General features: G+C 45.8%; 1 protein-coding gene and 1 pseudogene across 3 annotated transcripts in view; both read right to left on the bottom strand.

Moving 5' to 3' along the window:
- FGD1 (FYVE, RhoGEF and PH domain containing 1) overlaps nucleotides 1-22,014 on the bottom strand; it is a 95,995-nt gene that overhangs the window by 37,689 nt on the left and 36,292 nt on the right. For all 3 annotated transcript variants that reach the window (XM_053579272.1, XM_053579273.1, XM_053579271.1), the window contains exon 2: nucleotides 4,901-5,710. In XM_053579272.1, the coding sequence (XP_053435247.1) occupies nucleotides 4,901-5,207 (307 nt within the window). In that variant the 5' untranslated portion in view covers nucleotides 5,208-5,710. The remainder of the gene's footprint in view (nucleotides 1-4,900; nucleotides 5,711-22,014) is intronic.
- LOC128576831 (protein SET-like) overlaps nucleotides 5,567-22,014 on the bottom strand; it is a 49,792-nt pseudogene continuing 33,344 nt past the window's right edge.

Here is a 22,014-nt window from a genome sequence, read left to right on the forward strand (position 1 = left end):
TCAATAAAGGCTGCAGCAGTCTGAAGGAGGAAGTCAGCTGTCACACAAAACCTTAACATGTGGACTAAAATATTTCAACCCTTTAATTGAAGCTCAGGAAACTCTCTTGCTCTCTCTTACACACATACCCGACAACGACCAACCCTTCGCTCTTAGGGCCAGTTACAGGTAAGTCTCAGTGGAGAGAAAATCAAGTCAGTCACTTGTGCCTACTGGCTGAGCAGGAGGGAGGTAGGTGTGCCTCTCACAACCCATGCTGTGAATCACATGGCCCAGCACCCACCTTATCAGGGCCTTATCTCCCCCTCTTCAAAAGGTTTTTCTCTCTTTTTATTTTTTAAATTTAATTTCATTTTTTAGGCATCCATAGCACAGTGGGTATGGCATAAGACACATTCAAAAAAGTTAGCAGGTTCGAACCCGGCCCAGGCCAGCTAACCAATAATGACAACTGCAACAAAAAAATCGCTGGGCGTTGGAGCAGGTGCCTGTAGTCCCAGCTACTTGGGAGACTGAGGCAAGAGAATCGCTTAAGCCCAAGAGCTGGAGGTTGCTGTGAGTGTGACAACACGGTACTCAACCCAGGGTGACATAGTGAGACTATGTCTCAAAAATAAATAAATAAGTACATTTCGTTTCATTTTTATTTTATTTATTTATTTTTTGGGGGGGAGACAGAGTCTCACTATGTCACCCTTGGTAGAGTGCTGTGGCATCACAGCTCACAGAAACCTCCAACTCTTGGGCTTAAGTGATTCTCTTGCCTCAGCCTCCCGAGTAGGTGGGACTATAGGCGCCTGCCACAATGCCTGGGCTATTCTTTGGTTGCAGTTGTCATTGTTCCTTAGCAGGCCCAGGCTGGGCTCAAACCTTCCAGCCTTGGTGTATGTGGCCACTGCCCTACCCACTGAGTTACGGGAGCCACCTAATTTCATTTTTTAAAACCCATGCTTGCTGAGGGTTTTAGACTATGCTTCAGGCTTTACAACCATTATCTCATGCTCCTCATGGAATACACTTTCCCTTCTCAGGAAACTGAGGTATAGAGAAGGAAAGTCAATCACCCAGCATCACATAGTGAGTTAACTAGGAAAGGTTGGATGGGAGGCCAGGTCCTTCTTATTCCCAATCCCCATCTTGAATTTTATTTATTTTTTATTTTTTTTGTTGTAGTTTGGCTGGGGCTGGGTTTGAACCCGCCACCCTCGGTATATGGGGCTGGCACCCTACTCACTGAGCCGCAGGCGCCACCCCAGCCCATCTTGAATTTAAAAAAAAGAGAGAGGCACTCGGGCAGTGCCTGTGGCTCAGTGAGTAGGGCACTGGCCCCATATACTGAGGGTGGCAGGTTTGAACCCGGCCCCAGCCAAACTGCAACAACAACAACAAAAAATAGCCAGGCATTGTGGCGGGCGCCTATAGTCCCAGCTACTCAGGAGGCTGAGGCAGAGGAATCACCTAAGCCCAAGAACTGGAGGTTGCTCTGAGCTGTGACACCACAGCACTCTACTGAGGGTGACAAAGTGAGACTCTGTCTCTGTAAAAAAAAAAAAAAAAGGCACTCACCATACAATTATAGAGGCAGGGACCTCACTGAGGAAAAAGATCCTGGGAACTTGTTTCTTTTGGGGGGAAGATAGGGAGTGGTTTAAAAAGAGTATTATGATTTGCAATTTGAAAGGCTTGATGGATTGGGAAGGCATATTCAGAATCCCCACCATATGTTGATGAAAGAGGCCAGAGTGGTTGAGACACTGCCCAGCTACTGACTCCCAGACCAAAAGTATCTGAAAGGCAGGAATTCAGTGTCCTTGTCTTAGGCAATAATTACTGAGGGCCCACTATGTGCTCCCTTAGTATATGTTCAGGCATTTATTCAACTGGATGTATTGAGCATCTACTGTGTGCTAGGCACTGCACTAGTCGCTGGTAATACAATAGTTAGCAAAACAGTTATAACCTCCTTGTCCTCATGAAGCTCACCTTCTAGTGAAGTAAGACAGGCAATAAACAAGTAGGTACATACAATAAGAAATTCAGACTATAGTAGGTACAATGATAGAAGCACATTGGCAGCTGTGATGCAGACTCACAAATGGACCTATTTAAGTGCTCAGAGAGGCTCAGCGCCCGTAGCACAGTGTTACAGTGCCAGCCACATACACTGAGGGTGGTGGGTTTGAACCCAGCCAGGGCCAGCTAAACAACTGCAACAACAACTAAAAAAAAAATAGCCGGCATCGTGGCAGGCGATGTAGCAGCTGTAATCCCAGCTACTTGGGAGGCTGAGGCAAGAGAATCACTTAAGCCCAAGTTGCTGTGAACTGTGACACTACAGTACTCTACCGAGGGCAACAGTGAGACTCTGTCTCAAAAGTAAATAAATAAATAAAAAATAAAATGGTCAGAGAGCCTGGCGCGGTGATTCACACCTGTAATCCCAGCATTTTTGAGGCCAAGGCTGGTAGATTGCCTGAGCTCACAGGTTTCAGACCAGCCTGAGCCAGAGACCTCATCTCTAAAAATAGCCTGTGTCATGCCTGTAGCTCAGTGGCTAGGGCACTAGCCACATACACCAGAGCTGGAGGGTTTGAATCCAGCCCAGGCCTGCCAAACAACAATGACAACTACAACCAAAAAAAAAAAAAAAAAAAATAGCTGGGCGTTGTGGTGAGTGCCTGTAGTTCCAGCTACTTGGGAGGCTGAGGCAAGAGAATTGCTTAAAGCCCAGGAGTTTGAGGTTGCTGTTAGCTATAACGCCATGGCACTCTACTGTGGGGGAGAAAGTAAGACTCTGTCTCAAAAAAATAAAAAATAGGCTTGGCGCCTGTAGCTCAGCAGCTAGGGCACCAGCTCCATACACCAGAGCTGGAGGGTTCAAATTCAGCCTGGGCCTGCCAAACAGCAATGACAACTACAACCAAAAAATAGCTGGGCATTGTGGTGGGCACCTGTAGTCCCAGCTACTTGGGAGGCAGAGGCAAGAGAATCTCTTAAGCCCAAGAGTTTGAGATTGCTGTGAGCTGTGATGTCACAGCACTCTACCCAGGCTGACATAGTGAGACTCTATCTAAAAAAATTAATTAATTAATAATAAATTAAAAATACATTTTAAAAAAAGTGGTCAGAGAAGGTCTCTTGGAGGAAGGGACATTTGATCTGAGAGCTGAAAGATGAGGAGCAAGCCAGATGGAGGCTGGGGGAAAAGTGAAAATTAGGGAGAGTAAAAAACAAATGCAAAGGCCCTGAGGTGGGAATGGTTGTTACATGTTTTGGAATCTGAAGGAAGGTGCTGCAGTAAAGGAGTGAGTAGCCTGCTTCACACAGCATCTGTCAAGGTGAGTTTGGAAAACAAGCAGAATCAGCAAGCAGGGCATGATGTCTTTTTTTTTTTTTTTTTGAGACAGATAATCACTATGTCGGCCTAGGTAGAGTGCCCTGGCATCACAGCTCACAGCAACCTCAAATTCTTGGGCTCAAGTGATTCTCTTGCTTCAGCCTCCTGAGTAACTGAGACTACAGGCACCCACCATAATGCCCAGCTAAGCAGGGCACAATGTTAAGGGCCTGTTCTCAGCTGGCTATCTCCAGCTCACGTGGAACCTCTGAAATCTCCCAGAGGTTCCACGACTAGCCCAAAGTCACTACAGCAGCAAGAGGCATATCCTGCCCATGCTTTATGCTTCACTACTGTTACCTGGTACTAGGCTATAGTCTCAAAGACCTGTGGAGCCTGGGATATGAACCCTGAGAGCCTCCAGAGGCTCAACGACTTCATTCCCAGTGGAAGGCAGGGCAGATATGCACTGCTCTTTTTACATGACTCCTGGGTGCAGGCACACATAAGAATGTTCCCAGATGGGGGAGGTCCCGCTGGGCTGTTCAGGTCTATACAATGTAAAGACCTGCAGTGGTATGGCTCAAGCCTGACCTAGAGCTGCTCCCTGCCTATCCAAATCCAGGAAACCATCTGATTCCTCTTCATAAAACAACCTTATGGTCCTACATCTCTCCTACACTGGCTTCTGCCCTGCTGACCTTTCTGCTGTCTCCCAACCTAGAACCCTACCGGCCTCTCCAACACTCTCCACCAGACTGCTCCTAAGGTCCACCTTTTCCACCTTTCTCTCATCAGCACTTTCTACTCCCTTATTCCCTTGTCCTCCTACCACACACACCTGGCAATACCCCAACCTTGGATCAATCCACCATCCGTCTTTCTCTTTTTCCACTCATACTCCAAGGCTGCTGAATAGTACAGGGGAAAATCACATAAGCAGAAAGCTTGGCATTACCTCATGGTCTCCAGCCTCAGTTTGGGGAAGTGGAAAGACCACAGGCTTTGGACACAAATAGATCTGGTTTTGAATCCTGGCTGCATACTGGCTGTGTGACAGTAGGGAAGTTACTTAACTTTTCTGGGCCTCAGCTTCCTCCCCTACAAAATTGGACTAATGATATCTACTTTACAGAGGGCTCCTGAATGAAGTTGAAACGAGAACCCATATAAAGCACGTAGTCCAGGGCCTGCCACAATGTAGGCACTTGGCAAATGGAAGAGACTCCTTTTCTCCTATTCCTCCAACTATTCCCTGGTTCTCCCAACCAAATCCCAGTTGCTGCTTTGCAACCCTGCCCCTTTTTCTTGGAGTGCTCTCTCTCCCATTAGCTTCAGCAGACAGAAGAGATGGGTGTCAGAGAGGTTGGTTGAGGGGTTATAAGGGACAGAGAGAGGAGACAAGGACAGAAGTTGAAAGGATTGGATGGAGGCCCGAGGGGTGGGGGGATGAAAGTACTCAGAGGGCCAGCCCCGAGGTGGGGTTTAGAGAGCCCAAGTACAAGGACACACTCCCAGTACCAGGCCCATGGCCTGGGCTCCCATGCTCTCTCAATCACTCACCAGGCCGAGTCTGCGAGCCTTCCAGGTGGTAGGAGAAGCGCAGGGCCCGGTGGTGCTGTGGATTGGGGCCGCAGGGCAATATCCGGGGGCCTGGAGCGGCGCCCAGGCTGACGTCCGAGGGTCCGGAAAACTGGGGATCCAGGGAGCCGCCAAGAGCGGAGCCTGAGCCCCTGTGCGCTGGCAGTACAGACTCCGAGGCTCCAGGGTCCGAGTCCGCGCAGGCCAGTGGAGCGGCGCCGGCGGGGGTTGCGGCCGGGTATTCCGGCTCCGAGGGCCCAGCTCCCCCAGGGGCTCGATGGCCGTGCATGGTCCTGGCCTGGGTGCGGGGCCTGGGCTCCCGGCTTGGCTCCAGCTCCTGGGGCGGAGGCGCGGGCGGAGGAGGCCAGGCGCCCAGCGGAGCAGCGACCTCAGGCTCGGGGGCGGGGCTGCAGGCTCAGCCCCACTGCGGAGACTGGAGACCCCCGCCCGGGCTCGGGCCAGCAGCCCTGGCAACGGTGGCAGTAGTAGAAGCCGCGGCCACCGCCGCTGTTGTGCCAGGCATCGCCGGCCCCAACCCCGGCCCCGCGCGGGGTGTGGGCTCGGCGGGGCCGGGGGCCTACTGGGGAGCGCTGTCTATGCGGCTGCAGTTGGGCGAGGGTTGAAGAGGCTGTGATCCGAGCGGGCTCTTCAGCGAACGGCGAGCCACTTCCGTGGCCCGGGGCGAGTGTTTGGTCGGGTCCGAGTGCTGGGGCTCTTCTTTCTCCACGAATGGGAATCAATCTGGGCTCTTCTGGCTGGTCCAAAAGGTTCTTCCTCCCGCCGCAGCGGAGACTGGGAGTGGAGAAGAGAAGAGGGGAGAGTAAGGGAAGGGAGGGGAGAGAGTACGGAGGTGGCTGGGGGCGTGCGTGTAAGCCGCGTGCCTGGGCTACAGGGCTTGCCTTCAGCCAGTCCTCCCAGACGAAGCTTCAGTCGCGGGGGCAGGGGAACCGCCTGGGCTGCGCTCAACAGTCCTCGCCAGCCTCAGCTTGGGTCTTGCAGGCGGCGAGCGGGAAGAAGCCCCAAGAAGGGGGATGGGGAGGCTGGAGCGGTGGCTGAGACGGCAGCAGCCTAAGCGCCTCTGGGACCCAGTCTGCCGGGGCCCCGCCCCCTCGCCCGGGATTAGCACTTGACCAAGCCCCCTCGGTTGGTCTGCCTCACTTTTCGCCGTGACCGCCCTTAGGGCCCTGCTGACCCTTAAAAATTCCACCTCAGCCTGCCTTTCCCATTTCTCCCTGATCCCGCATAGTCAGGTCTCGGGGCTCAATCGCCCAAATCTGCCCTTCCATCCCATCTCAGGTCTTCCATCCCTCACCCGTGTCTCTCTCTCTCTCTCTCTCAGAGAGTCTCACTATGTCACCCTCGGTAGAGTGCAATGGTGTCACAGCTCACAGCAACCTCAAATTCTTGGGCTTAAGCCATTCTCTTGCCTCAGCCTCTCAAGTAGCTGGGACTACAGGCACCTGACACAACACTTGGCTATTTTTTGGTTGTAGTGTCATTGCTGTTTAGCTGGCCCGGTCTGGGTTCAAACACTCCAGCTCCGGTGTATGTGGCTGGCGCCCTAGCCGCTGAGCTATAGGCGCAGAGCCAGCCTGCCTTTCTTCCTCCCTTCCTTTCCTCCCTCCCTCCCTTCCTTTCTTCTCTCTCTCTCTTTTTTTCTTTTTTTTTCAGTTTTTTGGCCAGGACTGGGTTTGAACCTACCACCTCCGGCATATGGGGCTGGCGCCCTACTCCTCTGAGCCACAGGCACCACCCTCTCTCTTTCTTTCTTGAGACAAGAGTCTGTCTCTGTCACCAGGGATAGAGTGCAGTGGTGTGATCATAGCTCACTGCAACCTCAAACTCCTGGCCTCAGCCTCCAGAGTAGGTGGGACTACAGGTGCCTGCCACAAAGCCTGGCTAATTTTTCTGTTTTTAATAGAGAGAAGGTCTGGCTCTTGCACAAGGTGGCCTCAAACTGCTGACCTTAAGCAATCCTCTGCCTTGGCCTCACAGTGTGTTGGGATTACTGGCATCAGCCAGGGCAGCGCACCTTCCCCTCACCCTTTATTCTCTTTCCAGAACCCTATCCATATGTTCAAGAACTTTCCTAGGGCTCATCTTATAGAGGACTTGTCTCTGATAATCTTCAGTCTGCTCAGATCAGACATCATGATCCTTCATCACTCTCTTACGAATAGCCTGGTTTGTTGCATCCGCCTGGCAACATCCCAACCTTAGATCAGTCCAACTGTTCTCCTTTTCCATGCCTGTGTCCAGGCAGCTAAACAATGCTGGAGAAAACTATTCAACCTCACATATTTGTGCCACTATAAACCCATGGTTTCCAGCTTCTACCAGGCCTTCAGTACTGACCCTACTAGTTGGCTCTTTCTCCCACTCTCCACTGTGATTATTTCAAACCTTCTCCCCTCCCCTTAAACCCCCAACTTCTCCCTCTTCCCCCTAAAATTCAGCAGATAACCCTACCTCCTATTTCACAGAGTAAACAGAAACCACTAAAGAGGAAACTCTTGACCTCTTGCCATCAAGCCTAGGAATTCATCTTTGCTCTTTCCCATCAGCATCTAAACTTATGCAGGTCTCTTCCATCTAAAAAACACAATTAACCAAGAATTGTTCTTCTATATAACTCCTCAAAAGAATTGACTACACTCAACTGTCTTCATTTTCCCACCTCCCACTTAGCTTTTTGCCCACTACGATCTACCTCCACTACTTACTTGAAACTGCTCTTATTGGCCAGGCATTGTGGCTCATGCCTGTAATCCCTGCACTTGGGAGGCCAAGGCCAGTGGATTTCCTATAAATCAAATCACAAGTTTCAGACCAGCCTGAGCAGGAGCAACACCCTATCTCAAAAAAATAGCCAAGCTTGGGCAGCGCCTGTGGCTCAGTGGGTGGGGCACCAGCTCCGTATATGGAGGGTGGAGGGTTCAAACCTGGCCCGGGCCAAACTGCAACAACAACAAAATAGCCCGTCATTGTGGTGGGCACCTGTAGTCTTAGCTATTCGGGAGGCTGAGGCAAGAGAATCGCCTAAGCCCAGGAGGTGGAGGTTACTATAAGCTGTGTGACACCATGGCACTCTACTAAGGGCGATAGAGTGAGACTCTGTCTCTACAAAAAACAAACAAACAAACAAACAAAAAAAAACAGCCAAGCTTTGTGGTGAGTGCCTGTAGTCCCAGCTACTTGGGAGATTGAGGCAAGAGACTCTCTTAAACCCAAGGGTTTGAGGTTTCTGTGAGCTGTGACGCCACAGCACTCTACTGAGGGTGACAAAATATTTCAAACTGTATATAAAATCAGCACATTGTACCTCATGATTGCATTATTGTACACAGCTATGATTTAATAAAAAATCTATAAAAAATATACTTTTAAAAGAAAAAAGAGACTGTCTCAAAAAAAAAAATAACTGCTCTTCTATTAAAGTCTGCCATGATTTATGTCACTAAATGCAGTAGAATCACTTCACTTCTTGGTAACATCTGGCACTGGTGACCAGTCCCTCCCCCTTAAACCACTTCCATGACACTATACTCTTCTTGTTTTTCTCCTATGTTCTTGGTAATTCCCTTTTACTTTACAGGCTCCTCTTTGTCTAACCCTTAATGTTGGTGCTCTTCAGGGCTTTGGCCTGAGTTCTTGTCTTCTGTCTTTATGTTCTTTCCTTCAATTATCTCATTCACTTGTATGGCTTCAGTTATCATCTCTTTGTTTATGACTCCCAAATTGGTACCTCAAGACGGGTTATTTCTCCAGGCCCAGGCATTAAACTGTTTATTAGACAGCTCTACCCAAGTATCCCAGAAACACACCAAACCTCAACTTCTCCACAACTGAAGGCATCCTCCTCCCAACCTATTTATCCTTCTTTTTACTTTACCTTAGTGAATGACCCCAGTCAAAGCAGAAGCCTGAGATATACCCCTGATTCTTCTCTCTCCTTTACTCTCCCATGCAATCACTAAGTCCCAGCATTTTTACCTCCAGAATAGTTTCCAAATCTATGTATATAGTCTCTACATTTCTGATACCACTATCCTAGTTTAGGCCAACCCCATTTATAAACTGTAATACTTTCGGCTCAGCGCCTGTGGCTCAAGCAGCTAAGGCATCAGCCACATAAACCTGAGCAGGCGGGTTCGAATCCAGCCCAGGCCCGCCAAACAACAACGATGGTTGCAACCAAAAAAATAGCCAGGCGTTGTGGCAGACGCCTGTAGTCCCAGCTACTTGGGAGGCAGAGGCAGGAGAATTGCTTGAGCCCAGGAGGTGGAGGTTGCTGTGAGCTGTGATGCTATGGCATTCTACCCAGGGCAACAGCTTGAGGCTCTGTCTCAAAAAAAAAAAAAAAAAAAAAAAGAGAAGAAAAAGAAAAAAAACTGTAATACTTTCACAGCCTCTATGTTTCAGTCTTGTTCTTTGGAATCTATATTTTGCACTATAGGCAGTGTGTATCTTTTGAAAAGGTAAATCAGCTGGGTGCGGTGGCTCACACCTATAATCCTAACACTCTGGGAGGGCGAGGTGGGTGGATTGCTTGAGCTCACAAGTTTGACTAGCCTGAGCAAAAAAGCGTGACCCCATCTCTACTGAAAATAGAAAAATTGAGGCAAGAAGATCCCTTGAGCCTGAGTTGGAGGTTGCTGTGAGCTATGATGCCACGGCACTCTACCCAGGATGACTGCTTGAGACTGTCTCAAAAAAAAAAAAAAAAAGAAAAGAAAAGGTAAATCAAATCGTATCACTCACTGCCAGGCACAGTGGCTCATGCCTATAATCCTAGCACTCTGGGAGGCTGAGGCGGGTGAATTGCCCTGAGTTCATAGGTTCGAGACCATCCTGAGCAAGAACAAGACCCCAGTCTCTAAAAATAGCCAGGTGTGTGGCAGGTGCTTATAGTACCGGCTACTTAGGAGGCTGAGACAAGAGAATCACTGGAGCCCAAGAGTTTGAGGTTGCTGTCAGCTATGATGCCATGGCACTCCACCAAGGGTGACAAAGTGAGACTCTGTCTCAAAAAACAAAAAAATAATCATATCACTCCCATGTTTAGAAATCTTCAATGAGTCCCCACTGGCTACAAAGGAAACCTACCTTCCTTAACAGGGAAGGCTAAGCTGGGCCCTTCGGGATCTGGCCTACTGCCAGTCTTTATAGACTCTGTGCTGAAATTCTCACTCTGTTCCTTAGCCTCTCTAGCTTCTGAGATTTTGCACATGCTGTTGCCTCTTCATGAAACTCTTTCCATAGCTCCCTACTTCCACTTCATTTATTCTTCCCATTTCATCTCATTCAGTGCATGTCTTTTGAGCACACACTCTGGGCCAGGCATCATGTGAGGCACTAGCTATGCTGTAGTGAATAAGACAGACATGAACAAGACAGTTGTGACATTTTGCCTTCAGCGTTTGCAGTCTGGTAATGGAGAGGATGTGAAATAAACACACAAAATTACAAACTGTAATAAGGCTATAAAAGGACAGAACAGGGTGATAGATAAGAGAATAAGGAGGTGGGGGTTATTTAGCCTGAGGGGTCAGGCAAAGTCTGATATTTAAGCTGAGCTGTGAAGAGTGGGAGTCAGCCTATGAGTAGAGGCAAAAGTGTTCCAGGCAAAAGACACAGTAAGTGGGAAGGCCCTGAGGAGGAAGGGAAATGGTATATTTAGAAGATATAGGAAGGCTAGTGGGACTGAATAGTGCACTGAAGGTAAGAGGGATGGCATATGAGGTCGAAGAGGTAGGCAGGGGCCAGATTATGTAAGGCTTTCTAGGCCGTGATAAGGAGAATGAATTTTATTCTACAATCAATGAAAATATATTAAATCAGTGCTTTTAAATATGGGTCAAACTGGAGAAAGAATGACATCAATTTGAGAAAAGAGTAGAAAATATCAGAGTATATCATAGGATCTTGTAGGAAGGGTAAGTATGTTTTATGAAACTTTTCCATTTCTACCGTATACTAAACTGGATCATGAGGAAGGTTGGGCTCCAGTGATTCTCTTGCCTCTCTTTCTGTGGTATACCTATATCATAGTTCATTTATCCATTCCTGAATTGATGGGCACTTTGGTTGTTTCCACATCTTGGCAATTGTGAATTGAGCTATGACAAACATACTAGTGCAGGCTCAGCGCCTATAGCTCAGTGGCTAGGGCGCCAGCCACATACGCCAGGGCTGGCAGGTTCAAACCTGGCCCCGGCCTGCCAAACAACAATGACAACTATAACAACAACAACAACAAAAAATAGCTGGGCCTTGTGGCGGGCGCCTGTAGTCCTAGCTACTCGGGAGGCTGAGGCAAGAGAATCACTTAAGCCCAAGTGATTGAAGTTTGAAGTTGCTGTGAGCTATGACACTATAATACTCTACCCAAGGTGACAGCTTGAGACTGTCTCAAAAAAAAAAAAAATACTAGTGCAAATGTCCTTATGGTAAAATGATTTTTTTTTTCTTTTGGGTAGATACCTAGTAATGTGATCATATGGAAGATCTACTTTTATTATTACTATTATTATTATTATTGTTGTTTTTTAGAGACAGACTCTCATTTTGTAGAGTGCTTTGGCATCACAGCTCACAGCAACCTCCAGCTCTTGGGCTTAGGCGATTCTCTTGCCTCAGCCTCCCGAGTAGCTGTGACTACAGGTGCCTACCACAATGCCTGGCTATTTTTTTTGTTGCAGTTTGGCCGAGGCCGGGTTTGAACCCACCACCCTTAGTATAAGGGGCTGGCGCCCTACTCACTGAGCCACAGGCGCCACCCAGAAGATCAACTTTTAGTTCTTTGAGGATTCTCCATACTTCTTTCCAAAAAGCTATGTTTTAGTTTCCAGTCCCACCAACAGTGTATAAGTGTTCCCTTCTTTCCACATACATGCCAGCATGTGCAGCTTTGGGACTTTGCGATGTGGGCTAGCATCACTGGGGTTAGGTGATATTTCAAGGTGGTTTTGATTTGAATTTCTCTGATGATTAGGAACGATAAGCATTTTTTTCATAGAAGGCTCTGTTCATGTCTCTTGTCTGATGATAAAGGGGATTGTGGCTCGGTGCCTGTAGCTCAAGCGGCTAAGGTGCCAGCTACATACACCAGAGCTGGCAGGTTCAAATCCAGCTCGGGCCTGCTAAACAACGACAACTACAACCAGAAAATAGCTGGGCGTTGTGGCAGGCACCTACAGTCCCAGCTACTTGGGAGGCTGAGGCAAGAGAATCGCTTAAGCCCAGGAGTTGGACATTGCTGTGAGCTGTGACACCACAGCACTCTACCCAGGGTGACAGCTTGATGCTGTTTCAAAAAAAAAAAAAAAAAAAAGATTAAGGGGATTGTTTGCTCTTTTCTTGTTTGACAGAGTATATTTAACATTTTTAAAAAGATGATTTTTTTTTTTTTGCAGTTTTTGGCCAGGGCCGGGTTTGAATGCACCACCTCCAGTATATGGGACTGGCGCCCTACTCCTTGAGCCACAGGCACCAACCTGATTTTTTTTTTTTTTTTTTTTTGAGACAGAGCCTCAAGCTGTCACCCTGGGTAGAGTGCTATAGCATCACAGCTCACTGCAACCTCCAACTCCTGGGATGATTTTTTTTTTTTTTTTAACAGAGTTTCACTATGTCGCCCTCACCAGGAATGCCGTAGTGTCACAGCTCACAGCAACCTCCAACTCTTGGGACTTAAGCGATTCTCTTGCCTCAGCCTCCCCAGTAGCTGGGACTACAGGTGCCTGCCACAACGCACAGCTATTTTTTTGTTGTTGTTGCAGTTGTCATTGTTGCTTAGCTGGCCTGGACTGGGTTTGAACCTGCCAGCCTGGGTGTATGTGGCTTGTGCCATAACCACTGTGCTATGGTGCCAAGCCTAAAAAAGATGATTTTGGTTGGTGTGAATTGGATTAAAGGTGGACCAGATTAGGAACCTTCTGCACTCAGAAATATTAGTGAGAGGGGCGCCAGCCCCACATACTGAGGGTGGCGGGTTCAAACCCAGCCCCAGCCGAAGTGCAACAAAAAAAAATAGCCAGGCATTGTGTCAGGCACCTGTGGTCCCAGCTACTCAGCAGGCTGAGGCAAGAGAATCACTTAAGCCCAAGAGTTTGAGGTTGCTGCGAGCTGTGATGTCACAGCACTCTACTGAGGGTGGCATAATAAGACTCTGTCTCAAAAAAAAAAATGAGCATTGTCAGTTAGAAATGGCATTAAAAATCACAAGAGTAGAAAAAGTCAGCCTGAAAAGACCAAAGATTAAGAAAGGAAGAGGATCCATAACTGAGCTCTGAAGAACTCCAAACCTACAGGCTGGGTAAAGGAGCAGGAGTTGGCAAAGATACCGAGAAAGAGACAAAGAGGTGAGGACACAAGTAGGAGTATGTCAGGGATGTTTCAAGAGTGCTGAGAAGTTAAGTAAGATAAGAATTAACAAGGGTCCATTTGATATGGCAACACAGATATCTTTGGTGACCTTGATAGTAGTTTTGGAGGAACAGTGGAGGTGAACACCAGAATGGATGAAGAGTGAATGGATATACCACTGATGGAAGTGCAAATTGATACAACCACTCTAGGAAAAGTTGGGTATTTTTTTTACTAAAGATGAATGATGCACATACCCTATGACCCAGCAGTTCTAGGTATACATCTCAGAGCAATGGTTCTCACAGTGTGATCTGGGGATTATGTGTGTAGAGTGTGGAGGCGGGAAAGAACAAAACCATAATACTAGTAAGATTTTATTTCCTTTTTTTAACTCTCATTCTCTAAAGAATGTAGAGTGTAGTTTTACAGAGGCTGTAAGACATGTGATATCACAACAGATTGAATGCAGAAGCAGATATGAGAATCCAGCTGTCTTCTATTAAGCCATACCGTGAACAGATGTATAACAATGTAAAACAATGACACTCTTCTCACAAAATTCTTTTGGTTTTGGAAAATAGTTATTTTTCATAAAAATATATTATTTATGTTAAATGTTTGAGTTTATAATTGTCATTTTAAAATTAATATAAACTTTTTTTTTTTAGAAACAGAGTTTTACTTTGTCGCCCTCAGTGGAGTGCCACGGCGTCACAGCTCACAGCAACCTCCAGCTCTTGGGCTTAGGCGATTCTCTTGCCTCAGCCTCCCGAGTAGCTGGGACTACAGGTGCCCGCCACAACACCTGCTATGGTTTTAACTTTTAATGCAACAAATATCAGTTGATACAGCCCACATAAACCAAAGCTCTTTGGGTCTGTCCTGAGACCAAAAAGTTTGGGGATTACTCCCTAGAGCAACCCTTCACATATGTACTGGGAGACATCACAAGAATATTCAAAAAAGTCTGTTTGTAACAGTGAGAAACTGTAAACAAGAGCATGAGATAAATACATTGAGATTAATTTATACAATGGAATGCTGTAAGGAAATAAAAAATGAATGAACTGTAGCTATATGTCTCAAGACTCAGGAGACGTAATACTGGATTCAAAAAAGTCGTGGAAGAATATGTCTATACAAATCTGACAAACATGCAAAATTAAACAACACGTGAATGCATTTATATGTTATAAAGGCAAGGAATGAAAAACTAAAAATTCAAGATAGTGGTTACCTCTCAGGAACAGGAAGGAGGTGTGATGGGGAGAGTTACACAGGGAGTTTTGTCACTAGTAAATGATCTTTTATTGAAGCTGGATGATAAGATACACAGGTATTTGTTTTATTATACATTCAAACTGTAGAGACATAAATTTTAAATTTATAACATATATCATATAAAACAAATAATTAACTTTTCTTTTTTTTGAAGACAGAGCTTCAAGCTGTCACCCTGGGTAAAGTGCCGTGGCATCACAGCTCACAGCAACCTCCAACTTCTGGGCTCAAGAGATTCTCCTGCCTCCGCCTTCCAAGGGACTATAGGTACCTGCCACAATGCCTGGCTGTTTTTTTGCAGCCGTCATTGCAGTTTGGCGTGCCTGGGCTGGATTTGAACCCGCCAGCTCAGGAGTATGTGGCTGGCGCCTTAGCTGTTTGAGCCACAAGCGCTGAGCCAAATAATTAACTTTTAAAAACAGGACTAATCGGCTAGATGTCTGTAGCTCAGTGGCTAGGGCACCAGCCACATACACCAAGGCTGGTGGGTTCCAATCCAGCCTGAGCCTGCCAAACAAAAATGACAACTACAGCCAAAATATAGCCAGGTGTTGTGGTGGGCACCTGTAGTCCCAGCTACTTGGGAGACTGAGGCAAGAGAATTGCTTAAGCGCAAGAGTTTGAGGTTGCTGTGAGTATGATGCCACGACACTCTACCCAGGGTGACATAATGAGACTCTGTCTCAAAAATAAAAACAAACAAACAAAAACAAAACAAAACAAAAGCAAAAAAAAAAAAAAAACAGGATTAATTGGCTAGAATGCTGGAGGGAATGTAGATTGTTATAGAACCCTTGCTGAGGTCAGAGGCAACAGAACAACTCTCTCTACCCCACTGAAGCAGGGCTAGGTACGTAGACAATTTCCTTGAGAAATTTGGTTGTGAAGGGAAACAGCCCAGAGAGACAGTATAATGGTAGGAGAAAGATAAATCAAAGAATGAGTTTTTGGGGCCCGGGCTGGGATTGAACCTACCACCTCAGGCATATGGGGCCAGCGCCCTACCCCTTTGAGCTACAGGTGCCGCCCAATTTTTTTTTTTTAAGATGGGAGATACTGGACTATGTTTATTGTTGGGAATGATATAGTAGAGAGGGATAGAAAGGGAGTAACATTAGGGAAAGGAGGGGTGGGGGTTAAATCTGGGGTGCTGGGCCTCAGAGAGGAGGAGAGCTCACCCACCCTAGTTCCCTAATTAACAGGGATAATTGAAAAAAGGACAAATGAAGATACAGGTTAACTGTAGAGATTCAGTGGTGGGAAGATGAAAAGTTCTCCTGTAACAATTTTTCACTTCTGATGGCTTCTATTTTGTCACTGACGCATGAGGTAAGGTCATTTTCTACAGAGAGAATAGAAATATTAGTCAGTCTTTCTTTCTTTCTTTTTTGAGACAGAATCCCACTATGTCACTCCCTGTAGAGTACCGTGGTGTCGGTGTCACAGCTCACAGCAATGTCCAATTCTTGGGCTTAAGCAATTCTCTTGCCTCAGCCTCCCAAGTAGCTGGGACTATAGGCATCTGCCACAATGCCCAGCTATTTTTTTGTTGCAGTTGTCATTGTTGTTTAGCTGGCCGGGGCCGGGTTTGAACCTGCCATCTTGGGTGCCTGTGGCTGGCGCCATAACCACTGTGCTTATGGGCGCTAAGCCTAGTCAGTTTTTCTTAATAGTATGGTAGATAGAAATTTGGTTAAGGCTGAGCATAGTGACTCACACTTGTAATGCTAATATTCTGGGAGGCCAAGGTGGGAGGATCCCTTGAGGTCAAAATTTTGAGATCAACCTGAGCAAGAGTGAGACCCCATCTCCACTAAAAATAGAACAATTAGTCGGACATTGTGGAAGTACTGTAGTCCTAGCTACTTGAGAGGCTGAGGTAGGAGTATCGTTTGAGCCCTGGAGTTTGAGGTTGCTGTGAGCTAGGCTGACGCCATGGCACTCTAGCCTGGAGCAACAGAGTGAGACTCTATCTCAAAAGAAAATTAGTTGGTAGTTTAGCAAAATTTCAGCTTCACAATAATATCTTACACATTTTTAGGACCACTGTCAAATTTGGGGCAACCTCTGTCTAATTTCTTTCATATGTGAAGTAAAAGATTTGGGGGCATTTCAAGTTTTCTGAATAACAAATCTTCATTACTCTTTGATTTTTCATTGTTGTTTAACCAGGGCCTTTGGAGGGACCTGTACAAAAAAGTGGCCTTGAAGCTTAAGCTTTTAGTGACTTCTATATAAATCTGCCTTTGGCCTCTTTGAACTATCTCCTCCTCCAGGAAGCTGTTTCCCAGGCTGGGTTTCCCCCTCAGGGCTTTATTTCTGCCATTCACAGGACAGTCCCTTCTACATGAGCTAGATGGGTCTACCTCCTCTACAAAATAGAGGGAGTTCCAAGGAATAAGGAGTCAGGATGCACTTACCTTAGAGGCTCTAATAGTCCTCATTAGTCTATTAGCAAACCTTTACTGAAGCCATATAGCCATGTTGGTCAAATATGTAAGCCTTGGAGGCAGGCAGATTAGAAGTTGGCTTTTGTGGGGCGGCGCCTGTGGCTCACTGAGTGGGGCGCTGGCCCCATGTACCGAGGGTGACGGGTTCAGAACCGGCCCTGGCCAAACCGCAACAACAACAACAACAACAAAAATAGCCAGGCACGGTGGCGGGCGCCTGTAGTCCCAGCTACTTGGGAGGCTGAGGCAAGAGAATCGCCTAAGCCCAGGAGTTGGAGGTTGCTATGAGATGTGTGATGCCACAGCACTCTACTGAGTGTGACAAAGTGAGACTGTCTCTACAAAAAAAAAAAAGAATTTGGCTTTTGTATCTCAGGTGTATGGAATAATACTCATTCTAATCCTTGGTTCATGACATAATCTCATCATTGGTGCAAGCTTGAACTTCACTCCTAGCTCCTCTGTGACCTCAGGCAAGTTACTAATCACTTGGAGTGCCAGTCTCCCTATCTGTAAACTTCAGAAGATAATAATACCTACTACATCAGAGCTATAAGGATTCAATGACATAATCTGCACAAATGCATGCAGTCTTTGACACTTCATGTTTAATAAATGGGAGCTCTCCAAAAGTCTGTACTGTGGATTGGATTAAAGATGGCGGCCGAGTAACAGCTTCCCTGCAACTGGGCACCGTGAGTCTGGGGAGATAAGACTCCAGACATCTCTGGCTGGTGAGATCTGCCTATAATCATCCCTTTGAGGATACAGGGAGTGAGCAAGGGACTTATGGACCCCAAGAGGAGGACAAAAACAGTGGGAAACTGGCAAGTGGTTGCTTGTGTTCGATCGACCTAATCATGCTGGCAACCGTAAGTACAAGCAGCAGTGAGACTGCAAACTGGAAAGGCCTTACCTGTGAACTGTTTTGGTATTTTTGGACTTGGCACTCAGTTGAACTGCCTTGGGGAGAGCTTGAGCAGGAGTGCAAAGAACTTTGGGCATTGTCTGGGGCCCCAGACAGAGCCACTGAGCTGGGCTGCAGGGAGCCATTGTGTGAGAAAACTGCCCCGGCAAGCTCCGCCCTCAGGGTCCCAGAGCAAGGATCGGGTGGGACCTAGTAACCTAGCGAGTGAGCAGCCTAAAGGCGGGAACTGAGCTGCCTTACAGCCTTAACCCTTAGGAACAGACTAACACGGTTTTGGCACACTGGAGGCTCGGACTATTGCCCTAGGTAGAGTGCCGTGGTGTCACAGCTCATAGCAACTTCAAATTCCTCGGCTTGGTGCTGCCCGGACCTCCATAAGATCTGTGCTGTGACCCCGCACTAACCAGGCCTCCGCATGCCCTGACCAGGAACTGCGGGAGCCGTGCAACCCTGTGTCCTCCCTCCTGTGTCCTCCCAGCCTCCACACTGGCCCGCTTGTCTGGCCAGGGATATTGGTAGCCGCGGGCCCTCTGGAGCCCTCCCTGCCTCTACGCAGAGCCCTTCTACTGGCCAGAGACTGCTGGAGCGTTGGGTTCTCTGTGCCAAAGTCACTGGGTGCCAGGCACTCCTAGAACCGTGAGCAACACCTCCTGCCCTGTTGCTGGATCCGGGTGTGTCACATGCCAGAGTTACTTCCACAACCAGAACTCCCTAGCTGGAGCAGCCCCAGAGGAACTACACAGGGTCACTCCCTACAAAGATCAAGCAACAATAGAGTGATCCTGCTGGGATCTAATCTTGGAGAGACCCCCTCCCTAATTCTGAGGACAGCCAGAGGCAACGGTGAAAAAAATCATGAGGCAAAATCAACAGAAAAACTCTGGCAATATGAATAATCAGAGTAGATCAACTCCCCCAAGGATCAATGGGGCAGACACAGCACAAGATCCCATGCACAAACAAATAGCTGAAATGTCAGAATCAAATTCAAAATCCGGATAGCAAATAAGATTGAATTAGAACTCCAAGCAGTAACCCAAAAGATATCTCAAGAATTCAACAAATTCAAAGACCAAATGACCAAAGATTTTGACACCCTGAGACAAGAAGTTGCATCCCTCAAAAATCTGACAAACACAGTAGAATCCCTCAGTAACAGAAGGGAGCAAGCAGAAGAAAGGATTTCTGACATTGAGGACAAAGTTTTCGAACACTCCCAAACTCTCAAAGAGGATGAGAAATGGAGGGCAAAAACAGATCACTCTCTCAGAGAGCTCTGGGATAATTAGAAGAAAACCAATATTCATCTTATAGGGATCCCCGAAAGCGATGAAGTGGCTTCACAAGGCACAGAGTCTCTTCTCCATGAGATTATGAAGGAGAACGTTCCAGACATGCCAAGAGATTCTGAAATTCAGATAGCAGACAGTTTCAGAAATCCAGCACGACTCAACCCGAATAAGACATCCCCCAGACACATCTTAATCAATTTCACTAAAGTTAATATAAAGGAGAAAATTCTGAAAGCTGCCAGACGAAAGAAAACCATTACCTACAAGGGGAAGAATATTAGAATAACTGCAGATCTCTCTGCTGAAACTTTTCAAGCCAGAAGAGGATGGTCATCGACTTTTAATCTCCTAAAACAAAATAACTTTCAACCCAGGATCCTGTACCCAGCTAAACTGAGTTTCATCTATGATGGAGAAATTAAATACTTCAATGACATTCACATGTTGAAGAAATTTGCCATAACTAAACCAGCTCCCCAGGGTATTCTCAGACCTATCCTCCATAAAGACCTGCGTAATCCTCCACCACAAAAGTAAACTCACCCAGAAAATCTTGATCACATTCCAACTTCCACAGTCATAAAAGGATTAAAAATGTCCACCAGACTCTCGAAAGGCTTATCAATATTCTCAATTAATATGAATGGTTTAAACTGTCCTCTAAAGAAGCACAGGTTGGCTGACTGGACACAAAAACTCAAGCCAGATATCTGCTGCATACAAGAATCGCATCTAACATTAAAAGACAAATATAGACTCAAGGCGAAGGGATGGTCATCTGTATTCCAGGCAAATGGAAAGCAGAAAAAAGCAGGTGTTGCAATCCTGTTCGCAGACGCAATAGGCTTTAAACCAACCAAAATAATTAAGGATAAGGATGGACACTTCATATTTGTAAAAGGTAATACTCAATATGATGAGATCTCAATTATTAATGTTTATGCACCCAACAACAATACACCTCAATTTATAAGAGAAACTCTAACAGACATGAGCAACTCGATTTCCTCCACTTCCATAGTAGTTGGAGATTTTAACACCCCTTTAGCAGTGCTGGATAGATCCTCCAAAAAGAAGCTAACCAAAGAAATTTTAGATTTAAACTCAACCATTCAACATCTGGACTTAACAGACATCTACAGAACATTTCATCCCAAAAAAACTGAATACACATTCTTCAGATCAGCCCATGGAACATACTCCAAAATTGACTACATCCTAGGCCACAAATATAATCTCAGCAAATTTAAAAAAATAGAAATTATTCCTTGCATCTTCTCAGACCATCATGGAATAAAAGTTGAACTCAATAACAACAGGAACCTGCATACCCATACAAAAACATGGAAGCTAAACAACCTTATGCCGAAGGATAGATGGGTTATAGATGAGATTAGGAAGGAAATCACCAAATTTTTGGAACAAAACAACAATCAAGACACGAATTACCAGAACCTCTGAGATACTACAAAGACAGTCCTAAGAGAGAAATTTATAGCACCGCAAGCCTTCCTTAAGGAAACGGAAAGAGAGGAAGTTAATAACTTAATAGGACAACTCAAGCAACTGGAGAAGGAAGAACACTCCAACCCCAAACGCAGCAGAAGAAAAGAAATAACCAAAATCAGAGCAGAATTAAATGAAATTGAAAACAAAAGAATTATACAACAGATCAATAAATCCAAAAGTTGGTTTTTTGAAAAGATCAATAAAATAGATAAACCTTTGGCCAAACTAAGCAGGAAAAAAAGAGTAAAATCTCTAATTTCATCAATCAGAAATGGTAAAGATGAAATAACAACAGACCCCTCAGAAATTCAAAAAATCCTTAATGAATACTACAAGAAACTCTACTCTCACAAATATGAAAATCTGAAAGAAATTGACCAATACCTGGAAGTATGCCACCCCTACCAAGACTTAGCCAGAATGAAGTGGAAATGTTGAACAGGCCTATGTCAAGTTCTGAAATAGCATCAACTATACAAAATCTCCCTAAAAAGAAAAGCCCAGGACCAGATGGCTTTACATCAGAATTCTACCAAACATTTAAAGAAGAACTAGTACATATACTACTAAACCTCTTCCAAAATATAGAAAAAGAAGGAATATTACCCAGCACATTCTACGAAGCAAACATCACCTTGATCCCCAAACCAGGGAAAGACCCAACAAGAAAAGAAAAGTATAGACCAATATCACTAATGAATATTGATGCTAAAATTCTCAATAAGATCCTAACAAACAGAATCCAACAACACATCAAAAAAACTATACACCATGACCAAGTGGGATTTATTCCTGGGTCTCAAGGCTGGTTCAATATACGTAAATCTATAAATGTAATTCAACACGTAAACAAACTTAAAAATAAGGACCATATGATTCTTTCAATTGATGCAGAAAAAGCTTTTGATAATATCCAGCATCCCTTCATGATCAGAACACTTAAGAAAATTGGTATAGAAGGGACATTTGTTAAACTAATAGAGGCCATCTGCAGCAAACCCACAGCCAATATCGTACTGAATGGAGTTAAATTGAAATCATTTCCACTTAGATCAGGAACCAGGCAAGGTTGCCCATTGCCTCCATTGCTCTTTAACATTGTAATGGAAGTTTTAGCCTTCGCAATTAGGGAAGAAAAGGTGATCAAGGGTATCCACATAGGGTCAGAAGAGATCAAACTTTCACTCTTCGCAGATGATATGATCGTATATCTGGAAAACACTAGGGATTCTACTACAAAACTCTTAGAAGTGATCAAAGAATACA

This window comes from Nycticebus coucang, chromosome X (assembly GCF_027406575.1).
Source record: "Nycticebus coucang isolate mNycCou1 chromosome X, mNycCou1.pri, whole genome shotgun sequence".
NCBI lineage: Eukaryota > Metazoa > Chordata > Mammalia > Primates > Lorisidae > Nycticebus > Nycticebus coucang.